At 42.1% G+C, this 14,378-nt stretch overlaps 1 protein-coding gene across 1 annotated transcript in view; it reads right to left on the minus strand.

Moving 5' to 3' along the window:
• Nucleotides 1-14,378, minus strand: part of MARCHF4 (membrane associated ring-CH-type finger 4) — a 199,720-nt gene that overhangs the window by 38,827 nt on the left and 146,515 nt on the right. Inside the window, exon 2 of the mRNA XM_032225552.1 lies at nucleotides 7,197-7,352. Coding sequence (XP_032081443.1) covers nucleotides 7,197-7,352 — 156 coding nt within the window. The remainder of the gene's footprint in view (nucleotides 1-7,196; nucleotides 7,353-14,378) is intronic.

Below are 14,378 nucleotides of genomic sequence, written 5' to 3' on the forward strand. Positions count from 1 at the left end.
GGATGGAAGAGAGAGGGAGGTCTAGCCCAAAAGGGGACCTGTTAGAATAGGTTGCAGAGAGCCAAGAGATACAAAGATCTATATCAAGACCAGAGACCCTGGGACTATTTCCATCTCTTGGAATTGATCTGAAAAACAAATAAAACGGCTTACAGAAGAAAACAATAAAAATGAAGGTGCATCTCTATCTGCAAAGGAAAGGGATCAGTTTCTCTCTTTCTTTTTGCTAAGATTCCTCTATTAAACATCAAGGTTAACTATTCACACTGGGCCAATAAATAATTCTGTTTTGTTCTGTTCTACTGTATTCCATCCCATCCTATCCCATAGGTTGTTTCATTCTAAATTGTCCCATAAGCCTTTCTCATTCCTCCTCTTGCTCCAATGAATATTGAAAGTACAGAATCATTCTTTGGCTCTTTGGCACACGTTTGGACCCAGGTATAACCTTTTGTTCTTTCATGAGCCTCCCAGTCTGTCATGCAGATGCACAGATAGCTCGCTTATTAAGATTATGTTCTGATTAGTTTCACCAGAGAGAAATGCAAGAACATTACCTGTCCCACAGATATAAGGGGATTTTTAAATAGCTACTTGGGCTAGAAAATGCTTATTTAGTTTGAGCATTTCAAGTTAAATGGCTACTTCACTGAAGCAAGGAGGAATTTTCCCAGTATGCTTTGCCTCATGTGCTACATGGCTATACAAAGCTACTGGGAAATGAAGATTTCTTGACACATTATGAAGTCACTGTGGAACCCATACAATCGGTTTTATTGGGAGGAGGGGGGTAATTGTTTTTTAAGTGGAAGCATTGTGCATTGCGGTAACCCAAGCTAATTTTTATCTCAAGCTGGGTATGTTTACAGCTTGCTATAATATCTCAGGCAAAACCAATTTCCGAGACTGAATTTGTACATTTCAAAATACAAGCAAGTATTATTTTGATCCTAACCCATGGAGCCTAGAAAAGGGCATTGAGATCATATTAAGCTCTACTGTTATTTTTGCTGGTTTAGAATACTGGTCAGATGACCAAAAATATTTGTTGTTAGTTGTGAAATGGTGACTGACCCATTGTGACCCCATGGACAACGTTCCTCCAGGCTTTCCTGTCTTCTACCATCCTCTGGAGTCTATTTAAAATCACGCCGACTGCTTCGGTGACTCCATCCAGCCATCTCATTCTCTGTCGTCCCCTTATTCTTTTGCCTTCAATCTTTCCCAGCATTAGGCTCTTCTCCTGTGAATCCTTCCTTCTGATTAGGTGGCCAAAGTATTTGAGTTTCATCTTTAGGATCTGGCCTTTAAAGAGCAGTCAGCGTTGATCTCTTCTAGGACTGACTGGTTTGATCGCCTTGCAGTCCAAGGGACTCATAGGAAGATTTTAACAGATGGTAGAGATTCTTAGTCATCCAGATCATGATTGTCCCAAAGGTGCTTTTTCAGGAGGCAACTGGACTTACTTGTTTTTTTCTTTTGAAGATGTTTCTCTTCTCATCCAAGAAGCTTCTTCAGCTCTGACAGGATAATTGAGGAATTGAGGAAGTCCAGTTGCCTCCTGAAAAAGCATGACCTGGATGACTGACAATTTCTACAGACTTTAGCTATACAATTTGGGGTGAACACCCTTTTAATGGTTTGGGAATAGGAATGGATTTCCAGAGGAAAAATTGCAGACTACAGGAATCAGGAGTACTACTCAAGTGACCCTGAAGACACAGATAAACCTCCAAGTGCTTCAGATTGAAACTATGCAGTGCCTATTTCCTTCCGATCATCTAAATTTTAAAGCATAAAATCTTTGTGTAATTTGGCAAGTTTCTTCTCAAAAATAATCATTACACTGTCTGGCAACGAACAAGGCTGAAAAACAAAACATCCACCCACTACTCTAAAACTGTGAAAAACATTGCACAAAACTCCTGTCACCCACCAATCAGAAATGTGCAAACTGTATTTCACACATGTGGCAACTTCAGCTACAAATGCAATTTAATACTATTTAATTTGTCAACACAGTTACAAGGACTTTCTATGTTTTTTTAAAAAAGACTTTCAAGATGATGTCATCAACAGTCACCCAATTCTTTCAAATTTCTCCCATTCAGATTTCGTCCCCTCAGAAAGATTGATGCTGCCTGTATAGTCTACCCAATTTTATTAACAAGTGTATTTATAGGAATGCTTAAGTTTGTATTCTCTTCTTATGGTGCTTAATACACTGCTCAGGGCAGCTAATAACAAGAATCAGTAAATATATGGGGAACAAGAAGAAAAAAAAGGACTAAAAATCAAGCAGCTAAAAGAAGGTATGAAGTGAACATTATATTTCTTCTAAAACAAAAAACTTCTGGAAGAAAAAGAATAGTCTCTTTGGGAGGACCCCAGCATTAATCAAGAAGACAAGATAGGGAACTTCTAAAGTACTGAGTAAGCCTTCATGGTATACTAGCTTCAGTGAATCTCCTTCACTGTCCCCTCTGATATTCTTCCAAAGCCATTTTTTCTTCTTTAACTACCTGATGTACTTGCAACATTCCATACCCACCTATTTGCCTTGGCAAGTCAACATTACTGCATGCGTGAAAGGCATGATTCATTTGCATTATTTTCCTGATCTTCCTATCCAGGGTTTTTAGTTCTGCTTGAGTCCAGTCCATTAATCCAGATTTGTATCTAATGACTGAAATTGCCCAGGTGTTAATTGCCTTGATGGTATTTCCCTCCCTGACTTTGGACTTCTTCATTCTCTTGGTCTATTCACTTCTAATGTTCTTCTTGACACTAGTGTCCTTGATATTCACAGCTTGAAGGATGCCCAGGCATTTGTACTGATCATCTTCAACCAGACCCTTCATGTTATTTCCAGAGGGAAACTTGATTTCTTCAGTTTTCACTGTTTTTTCCCTGTTGAGGGTGGGTGCAACACATCTGTCCATTGCAATATCTTGGCTGAATATATGACAGTGCTGAGCTGCAATTCTATTTCATAGAGTGTTTTTTTCACACAGCTTTATATTGTTCATGTAAAGGAGGTGTGATAGTCTGGCAGATGCGTTTGATTGCAATGGCCTGACTTGTTCAACATTGTTGACAGAGGAATCAATACAATAACAACCTATGTTAGTGGTCGTGAGTTAGAGGTGGTATTCTGCTGGTTCACCTCAGTTCAGGCAAACTGGTAGTGCGGGCAGCGGGAGGCTCCGCCTACCAACCCAGACATCATCATGGATGCTTTGCGCTTGAGCAGAAGGTTCTGAGCATGCGCAGAAGTGCCCTGTTCCAAACCGGTAGCGAAGGTAACAGGATTTTATACCTGTAGTGAGTCTATTATTATTAATCACATTGATGAAGTTTTGTTGCCAAATTTCAGCAGTATGATCTCTAGATGCTGCCCTCCTGAAACTCTTGGCAAATCCATTTCTGTTATTATCCCCATCAGTAGGCTTCTCATACAATTTGGGCCAGGTTAAATAATTAAGCCTTCTGGGGATATCCTAAGATGGTCAAGTGATGATGCTTGTTCTAGATTGAATTCTGAGTAGAATGAGAGTAACTTTTAATCAGTCCAAGATACATCAAGCATTTTTCTAAATTACTAAATCAAGTCCAAACCGAACCACAGAGCCACCCCACACATCCAATGAAAAACCTCTTCACTTATTTTCAGCTTCAACTGTTTACCTTTCTGTGAAATGGGCTGAACTTGGAGCAGAATCTCCACCACCTTGTCTTTTAGCTTAACTATTTACATTTACTTTTCTGTTTCTGTTTTGTCGCCAATAGTGCCCACCGCAATTATTTTATGAAATGATATCTTTCATGACAGAGTCAACAGACTGTTTTCAAACTTATAAAGGTACTAAACAAGACCCCAAAAGATCAAGATTGAAGAAGTCAAGCACAATCCTTTTATGTTATTTTTGTTAAATTCCTCTCTCAGTGGGATGGCATTTTTAATCTTTTTCTCTTTATTTTAAAATTAATTGTTTAGAGCTGTTTATTCTATGGAGTTAAGGGAAGCGGGCATGAGGAGAAACAAAGGAATATTTAGTTGATCCTGTAAATTAAGATGTTGATTAAACACTACAATGAACATTATTTGTGGAAAAGAGACCACATTCATTTGATCTATTGACTATTTGTAGACTTTGGTGTGTGTGTGTGTGTGTGTGTGGGAGTGTTGACATGTTATTGATCATTGACTCAGGTCTTTAATGGCATTCTAGTTCAAAATGACATATTCCTTAGTGGCAATTCCCCCCATTCTCATGCAGCTATGTGTTCCCGCATATATTTTTCCTCCATGAATGATGATGTGATATAGCAGACAGAGGACATATAAGAAAGATGGTTTCAAACTGCTGAGATCTGTTGAACACACAGCCACAAAATCTCCCTCCTACCCACCAGAGGTTATTATGATGACCCAATATTGACTTTGAACATATGTTTGCTTCCAACTCTTCGGAAGAAAAGTGGGATGCAAATTCAATTCATGAAATGCCTGCTGCAAATGAGGCAGAGGGCTGCTTCCTTTCATTAAGAATGACAATTTCCAGTTCCTGATACATTAACTCTGAATTCAGCGGGGAATTATATTCTGAACAAGTGAAATAGGAATAATATTGCTGAGGCCACTATTTTAAGCAGGAAGGCAGTTGCCTCCACACTGTGTGCCTCAGAACCAAGTGGAATATGTCTCAGGAGTCTCTGTATTTTAGCTGACTTGCAGTTTCTAATAGATCAAATTGTGCAGTTGCTATAAATTAAATTGACTGGGGCAACACAACGGCATGTATCCTTTCCACTAATTCAGTGCTGGCTTCTAAGTGAGCTACCTGGCTCTAGCTGGAGACGCAATGCTAAGAAGTCTGTAACATCAGGGCATGGGGCTTAACATTTTGCTTAAATATTACGAGTTTAGCACATTTAGCTATTTATTACAAACAGAAGAGAGTACCTGCAGTTCAGGGTTGAGCTTTGGCTTCTGGGTGCTCTCTGAGTGTGGCTATTTTCTTGCAGGTGTTTCATTATCCATAGCAGATAACATCATCAGTGCTACTAGCGAGTGGGTTTTGCTTCATTTTATAGTCTAGTGGCTAGGATATTCTAGGCCCGTGATGGTGAACCTATGGCACACATACCACAGGTGGCACGCGGAGCCATTTCTGAGGGCACGCAAAGTTTTGCCTTGTCAACTCCAGTATGCATGCATGTGCTGGCCAGCTGATTTTCGACCAAATAGGCAACCTGGAAGTCTGCTCCTAAAGTCTGGTTTGTGTGTTGGGCCATTTTTCGCCCTCCCCAGGTTCCTAGAAAACCTCTGGAGCCTGGGGAGGGCAAAAAATGGATCTACTGGGCCCCCGTAAGTTGGAAAACGGTCCATTTCTGGCTTCCAGAGGGCCTCCAGGAGACGGGGGAGGCCATTTTCACCCTCTCCAGTTCCTAGAAAGCCATGCGTGCATATGTGGGGCAGCAGGGGGGTCACATATGCATGCGCAGGATGGGGAGGTCACATACACATGCTCAGGGAGCACGGTGTGTGGGGGCATTAAATTATGGGGTTGTGCTTTTGGCACCCGAAGCTAAAAAGGTTCACCATCACTGTTCTAGGCTATTAATCCTTCATTCTGCTGGCCCTGGCTAAGATCTAGACCTGAATCAGAGTTCTTCTGTATTGTCCACTAAATGCAGACTGGTAATACTTCAGAAAATGGTTTTGGAGAATATGAACAGATGCTCCAGCCTTCAGCTCACCTCATCTATCCCAAATGTGGCTCATAGTGGTGCTTTCTTGCTTCACTGCAGAAATGCTGTGTTTTGACTTCTGCCACAGTATTTGACCATCCCGACAAATCGTCGAGATCACTTTGCAAAACAACAGAATTATCTGTAGTATTGAATAATTTTATGTCACCGGCAAAAAGGACGCAATTGCTTTTAAGTTGATCATATACATCGTTGACATAGAGCAAGAAAAGTGTGGGACCTGAAATGCTGCCTTGTGGAACACCGCTGTCAACTGATGCAGGGTTAGACAGCGAGTTCCCTATTTTGACTTTCTGCAGTCCATTAGACAGAAAAGCAGCAATCCACTTGTGCAAAGGTCCAGAAATGCTTTAGAGTTTAATTTCAACAGCAGTTTATCATGTACTACTGTATCAAAAACCTTACTTCATACTTAATTGGTTAGTAGAGGTGGCATGCATAAATGCACTAACGTGCCTGTCGTCCCTGTCATTGTATTTTCATTCTTTTATTCTTGTTCTCATTTTTGTTTGACAAATTCTAATAAATAAAATAAAATAAATTTGCTCTGAGATGAATCTTCCTAAGTTTAAAGGCGGAGAGAGGTTTGACCTGCTCCGAAGGGCCATCTGCAATGGACAACCCTTTTAGTCCTCAGCTGCTGGGCTTTTGGCAGGACTCTACTAGTATGGAAAAAAAAGGCATACCAGTTACATTCAGAACTCTACTTCTATTCCTCTTGCCAACTCCTGGAGAAATAAGGGGAGAGAAGAGGAAAACGGACTTCTTCTACTTCCCCGACTTCTCTTGCCAGCATTTTGGGAGGCAAGGATGGAACCAATTAATTGGTGGCCTTCAGCAGCCCATCATTACTGATGCTCAGACAGAACAGTTGCCAGCATCCAACATCATCCCAAGCCTGAGGCAGGACCTGAAATCCAGATTTTCCAACCGGTAAGGGCAGATTGGGCAGATTCAGACTGCGGTGCTGAACAGCTCTCAGTCTCCCCACCATTTCAGCCTCTGGGCCTACTGCTGACAATGGAAGGAAACTTTCATATGCACCAAAAGGATTCCCCTCCCCCACTGCAAACAGCAGATACTCTGATTCAGACCTGTGCAAGTTAGCAACTGTGAAACTAATTTTTACTGTGGATGGTGTGTCCCCTGATTAAAGCCATAGCTGGCAATCTTGTGGAGGCAAACGTTAGTGTTTGTTTTGCAAGATATTTTATTTCGAGATCTCCACTTATTTCCCCCCCTGGTCACCTTGATGTGTTTTCTAAAAAGTAACTAAAGTGAGTGGTCCGTTTCTTCACCACACGCAGGGCACCATATAGTGAAAAGTGACACACGCATAACCAACAGTGCAAATACAGGAAGCAGAGAAAAGCCGAAACGAGGAAAGGAAAGGACTTTGGAATAATCTCTAGTACCTTTACCTGCAGGGGGTTCTTTGTGCTTATGGCAATGACGTGATACTTGTAGTAACACAGCTCACAGCTCCAGCATCCCCTCTCGCTGATCCATTTGATCAGGCAAGGTTGATGTGTACATTTCACTGACCCATCACACCGACATGGACTCAGCAACTCACCCTGGAAAGAGAACATCACATACTTATTAAAATTCTTCACTGAAATGGCTCCCTCCAGGCACTTTTCTTCTTATGGAGGGGGTGGATTAAACAGTCATTGTGAATATGTAAATACAGTATATATTGTATAAATATATAAGCCAGTTTGGTGTAGCGGTTAAAGCACCGGGCTACAACCAGGTTCTAGACCAGAGGTTCGGCCCGGTTTGGCCGAGTAGGTAGTAACTTGGCCTGCTACAACCCTGAATGGTTCTATTGGCAGTGCTGTAGGTGGTGCCATCTTGTATTTTTACTTCTGTGCATGTGCAGAAGCATTTTTTAATTACTGCGCATGCACGTGTAGTGCATGCATGCCCGAAGCGGGTCCTTGAGCGAACCGGCAGTAGCAGAAGCTGGAACCCACCCCTGTTCTAGACCTGCTATAAACATGAAGTCAGCTTGTTGACTTTTGGCCAGTCACTCCTTCTCAGCCCTAAGAAGCAAGCAAGGGAAAACTACTTCAAAAATTATGTGGAGAAAACTGCAGGGACTTGTCTAGGGTGTCACCCGGAGTCAACACTCACTCAAAGGGAAAACAACAAACAGTTTAGATACAATGATGGTGTTTATTTACATAAGGATGGCTATGCTTAAGGGACTTTTCTCATGCTGAAATGCTACCACTCACCTTTCAATTGGAGGAAACTAGAGCAACTTTAAGTTTGTTAGCCTGCTCGGACTACCTCTGTTCTTCCTCATTCCCAGTCCTGCAATTTCCCTCCAATATAATGAATGACAAAATCTACCAGATTTAGCCCTCCCCCTCCCTTTGAAGCTGCTGTAGGTCAAAATTTAAATAAGAGAGAAAATACTACTAGGAATGACTTAGACCAGTTTCGCTCCTTGGCTGGGGGAGAAGACAGAGGGAAACTCAGGGGTCCATAGCAAGAAATGATATTGCCAAGGCATATTCACTTGAACCTAGCCATGCTGTTTTTTCCTGTGCTGTTTCTCTTCTTTCCTTTTTTATTGAGTCTAACTACACTTGGTTTCTTTTTCCGAAGAGAGCGAGGTTATATTTTTCTTAGCATGGTCCACTGGTCAGATGAGTTTGCTACTTTTGGCCATAAGAGATGGAATGTCATCTGACTCCATCCATCCATCCATCCATCCATCCATCCATCCATCCATCCATCCATCCATCCATAGTAGCACTAGTCTTAATGAACTGCTGGTAAGGTAAGGAGGCCACTCTTGAAATTGACAGAAGTTGAAAAATGGTTTCTACATGACTATGTAACCTGAGATCATGTGGTAGTATTTGCAAAGGTGAAGAGAGGAGGGGCAATTTATTTGAAAAGACCCTTTGATAGTGTGGGGTTGAGGTACAGTACGTGTTCATGTGTCTATATATCTGAATATGTGTACATGCAACCAGTGGTGGGATTCAAATTTTTTTACTACCAGTTCTGTGGGCGTGCTTGGTAGGCTGGCTTGGTGGACGTGGCTTGGTGGGCATGGCAGGGGAAGGATACTGTAAATCTCCATTCCCTGCCCATTCTAGGGGAAGGTTACTGCAAAATCCCCATTCCCTTCCGATCAGCTGGGACTCGGGAGGCAAAGAATAGATGGGGGCAAGGGCATTCAGAGGTGGTATTTACCAGTTCTCCGAACTACTCAAAATTTCCGCTACCAGTTGTCCAGAACTAGTCAGAACCTGCTAAATACCACCTCTGCATGCAACCCAACAATTTCAATGAAGATGGTGAAAGACAGGAAATGTTAACGTTGTTAAATTAAATAGTTAAACTGCTGGGTACAGGAAACTGGACTCTTGGAAATGGTAGATAAATATGGATAGAGATTTTGGAAAGAGAGGGGAAGCTTTCCCCAGGTCTGTTGATTCTAGGTTAATAGACCCCCAGCAGTCTAGGAAAAGTGGAGAAGAAAGGAAAGTTATTTGAAAGCAGCAGCCCCTTCCCTTGGCTGGCAAAAAGACTATGTGTGATCAAGAGGACAAGGTACCTCTTTAGAGCACAGATGTCAAACTCGTGGCATCACATTGCGTTATCACAATATTTTTCCCTTTGCGGAGCTGGGGTGAGCATGGCCTGTGACCCATCCAGGCCATGGGCCACCAGTTTGACACCCCTGCTTTAGAGGTAAAGGCAGGAGGCTCAGAGCAAACAATTCAGGTTCAACAACTCAAGCAATGTGGAGGGTCACAGGAGATGGACATTCAACTTGTGAAGGAACTGCCCATGGATCTGGTTGGAGGAAAAGTGGGAAGAAGGCCTAGTCAAGAAGATAATCAGAAGAGAACAGTTTTGTGGCACAAGTGCAATTACTGTCAGTGCATTTAAAAAAGAGTTGGGAGAGTGGGATAGTTTCAACATGTACTGGATTTTTAAAATGTCCTGCACCTTTTAGGAGACTATTCAATATACTGTGTGTAGGAGAGAGAGAGAGAGAGATTGGCCAAGCCAGGGGGAGGAATCAAACAAGGACTTAGTTTAGAATCCTTACGTGGGCACAAGAGGGTGAAGTCTGACCCCACTTGAATGCCATTGAACCTTATCTAGTTTCATTCAGGTGCAAACCATCAGTCAGAGAAGATAAAGGGTGTAGAATTGAGCAATAAAACAACTACTTGAACTTAAGTTGTTTGTGCTTGACTCTGTGTGTAAGAAGCTCTGAGCATTGAATTCAACACCCAGCATGGTTTAGAGTTCTTCTTATGCCTATTCCTATCTCTGTATCCTGTTTCTTAATGATAAAAGTAAAAACTGTAAGAAGTTCACAACTGGGTTATTTTTTTTCCTTTTTCTTAAAGGATGGCCCAGGGAACGAGGGGAAATCCCTCTTTCTGCTCGAAGATTTAGCAGTGGGCTTGATACGAATAAATTGTTTAAAACTGAAAAAGACTCTGTTTAGGGGAGTCTTTGAAAGAATTTAGTGTTCAAATACGGAACTGGCTTCTGTATTACACCCAGGGTTGTGGTGGTAGGAAGTTACACACACACATACTTACCCAACAATTATTTAAAACTTGGTTTGTTGCAGTGGTGGGATGTAACCAGTTTAACAACCGATTCGGTGAGTGCACACATGTGAACTTTGCATGTGCGCACACCTAACATGTGCTTGGTGCGTGCAGCGCTGCGTTTAAAAACCACCCATTTTAAGTTTAAAAGCTTACCTTCTATGTCAGTGCCAGTGAGTAAAACAGCTGACGTGCGGCAATCCGCATTGCTTGAGTTGTTGAACCCGAATTATTTGCTCTGAGCCTCCTGCCTTTACCTCTAAAGCTGAGCTAAAAAACAGGGAAATATAGAACAGGAAAGAGCAGGGGTGGGCGGATGGGGCCAACTGCTTACCGGACCTACTGGTTCGCCTGAACCAGCTGAATCCCACCCCTGGTTTGTTGCCCTTCAAATACACATCTCTTACCCAATTCAGAGATACTTGGGTTATTTTCCCATCTCATGCCAAGATAGCTAACACCCGGGATGCCTCACCCGACTGAAACCTCATTAATGCACACGGAACTTTGAGGAATTCTGAAGGAATCAAAACTCAGACTTGAGCCAAGGTTCAGACAGTCCCAATAACACTATTTATCACCCGAAGTAATTCTTTACTTCTCTAATTTATTGGCACTGGTGTTTCATCATCTGCAAGCAGCATGTGTCTTCATGGTTCAGTGTAAACACTGTAAGAGTCTACAGAGCAGAAGTACCGACGAGCGAGCTAAGCAATTTCGTTTAAATGAATATGAGGAGAAAACGTAAACCAGATCAGAAGGAAGAGGCCCAGCGTGACTTTCTCAGCTGTTGTGATTACTCTGCTGTGAAAAGAAACAGGAAACTTTCTAAAGTTTTTGCATTCCTAGATTCTTCTGCACACAAAGACTAGTCTCTTACTATTTTACCAGTAAGGGAAAGAAGAACAAAGAGGGTAAGGGCTTACACAATATTTGCTTCGCTACTTGCTTTCGGCTGTCATTGAAACAGGGACGGGGAGGCATGGTATTTGGGAGGGGAAGTCTTAAGTACAGGAAGGATTGTAAAAAGGGAGGTTTGTTCTCACCATCTACTGCGTATGCTGCAGATAGTGAATTTGCCCACCAAGGCCAACTGTCCGGCATACCAACCTGATGATGCTTTTTGAAGATGTCTCCCACATGACACCTGAGGGTTGTGTGGATTGGACTATGGGATGGGGTTACCAGGGGTTGGGAGCTGGGTCACATATTGATATCTATGATTATGCACGCTTTTGCCTCAGATCTTGCTTTGCTTAGCTGCTATCTACTCATAACCAGTAAAAGTACTCTTAATTCTGCAAAATGGAGTTAAGTGATTTCTTTCTTGGTTGCTGAAGGCTTGATACCCCTGTTCATTTAAATAGAGGTAGTCCTTGATGTACGGCCATAATTCAGCCCAAAATTTCTGTTGTTAAGTGAGACATTGGTTAAGTGTGTTTTGTCCCATTTTTCGACTTTTCTTGCCACAATTGTTAAGTGAATCACTGCAGTTCTTAGGTTAGTCACAATTGTTAAATGAACAATGAGAAAGCCAATTGTTAAGTGAATCCAGATTCCTCCATTGACTTTGCTTGTCAGAAGGTCTCAAAAGGTGATCATGGGACCCTGGATCACAGCAAAGGTCATAAATATGAACCCATTGCCAAGCATCTGAGTTTTGATCCAGTGATCATGGGGATGCTGCAAAGGTTGTAACTGAAAAACAGTCATAAGTTGAGATTTTTTTAGTGCCATTGTAACTTTGAACGGTCACTAAATGAACTGCTGCAGAGGTGGGTTGCAAATCCCGGCGCATGCGCATAAGCATCCAGCTTGGGGGGTGGCAGAGCCTCCCACCGCCTCCACTACCGGTTCGCCCAATCCGGGTCGAACTGGGAGCAACCCATCTCTGAACTGCTGCAAGTCCTGTGTATCACGCGTGAAATGCTACCGGTTTGGACTGGATTGCCCAAACCGGTAGTAAAAAATGCTACTGGTTTGCCTGAACCGGGACTAAAAAAAAATGCTATGGGTTTGGGCAAACCAATATTTCCGACGATCAGCTGTGATGTGCGATTTATATTAATCTAAATTGCGTAGCACAGCGGATTCCCCTCCCTCACAGTTCTATTTACAGTACCTTTGCAGGCATGCTCCGTAGCAGCCTCCGCCCATCCACCCAGATGTCATCATGTCTGTTTTTGAGGCTCTGCGCATGCGCGGAAGGTTCTCACTTTTGCATGTGTTCACATTTGCGAGCCGATAGCGAAGGTAAGTAGATTTCACCCCTGCTGTGTATGGATGCACATTTAGAATTAAGAACTATACAGTAGTTCAAATGGAATACAAGATCTTTCACCATAGCAGGGAAGGCACCATAGCAGGGAAGGCACTGCATTTTTGGCAGCAGGTACACTGGCAGAAGAGAAAGGAGTCCCAGGGGATTGTGGGAAAAATAGGCTTAGCATATGGCCCTTTATGCTAGGCATTGGCATCTTCTGGATGGGCAGCTGGTAATTGCTTTCCAATGAGTATAGTGCAAAGGATGGGATGCCAGTACGTGCCAGCTGTGCATATGGAACTATATATGTGCACAAACAGATCTCAGGTTATTTGGATTTCCTCCAAAATTCAATTAAGAGATGCGAACCATCAGCAGTCTTGGTAAGTCTCTATACTGGCCAACATTTTATGACCTGCTTCATTGAAAGCTTTTAAATGGTTTGCAATAAATTCCCAGGAAAGGACAATAAACAACCATGGTACCACTGTCCATTTTAAAGCCACGATTCATAGATCATTTTAAAGAACTAGATATCGATGTCTGACTTCAGAAACAAAATATTAATTCTTTTGCCAGAATTGAAACCCTGGCCTTAATTCTCTTTCACTATATTTTTCCCCCTGACTCTCTTGAGCATTGGAGAGCTTCCCTAGCTGTTACAATTGATATCCCTTTGCACGTTCATAGAGTATATGTTATAATTGTTCCTACTTCAAAGCCTGGTCCAAAAATGAACTCGCTGTTAAAAAAAAGCATGAGCTTTCCTGCCTGGGGGATTTGCAGTTGAACACGAATCGTCCTGGACCAATGTCTTCGGATGGTCCAAGAGAGTTTCCAATTATTTCAGCAAAGGAAAAAAAAAGGCTTATGCATGTTTAAATTTAATAATTCTGCTGCATTATAAAATGATTTGTGATCTAAATCCAACAGGGTTTTAGAACCAAAGAAGTCTCCTAACCTGATGAATATGTAGCACCAAATACTGATGTGGATAAAGAGGGGAGTAGATAGGCAGAAAAAAAATTTCTTACAGCTGGATGCAGAGAAAGTTCCTGAGTTTTACGCTCAAAGCTTTGATAATTTATTTGATGGATTTATCTCAAGTACAAAATACAACAACCCCAAAACCTACTGTGATTTGTGGTGGTAGGATGGAGCAACAAAGCCTTGAGCTAGGAATAAAATGTAATGAGTAGCTTTAATGATCTCCACAATGTATGAAAACCCATGCTGACTTTATAAAGAATGGCAAGTGGAAATGGGCCATTTTCTATGCTAAAAATATAACAATACGGCCTCTCACAACACTTCTTCTGCAGCCAATAACCATTTGTTAAGAAAGTGTCATCACTGAAGGTATTTGGGGATAAATGCAGGATTTCCCCCGCTTGCATCTAACCACAGCACAAATATATCTCGACAACATATGTCTTCTACATATCCTAATGTAAGGGTATGTGGGAATGATTTTGGGAGACAGGAAGAAGAGGTGTTGCCTAAACAGCCATCACACAAAAGTTATCTCAGCCCACAGAAGGAAAAGGGAAGTGGGAAGAGGCTTAGAAGAGATCCGGTTGTTTTGTTTCATTACTCAACCTAGGTAACATCATCAATGATACTAGATGATCAGTGGTGGGATTCAATTTTTTTACTACCGGTTATGTGGGTGTGGCTTGGTGGGCGTGGCATGGCTTGGTGGGCGTGGCATGGCTTGGTGGGCATGGCAGGGGAAGGATATT

This window comes from Thamnophis elegans, chromosome 1, assembly GCF_009769535.1.
Source record: "Thamnophis elegans isolate rThaEle1 chromosome 1, rThaEle1.pri, whole genome shotgun sequence".
NCBI classification, from domain to species: domain Eukaryota; kingdom Metazoa; phylum Chordata; class Lepidosauria; order Squamata; family Colubridae; genus Thamnophis; species Thamnophis elegans.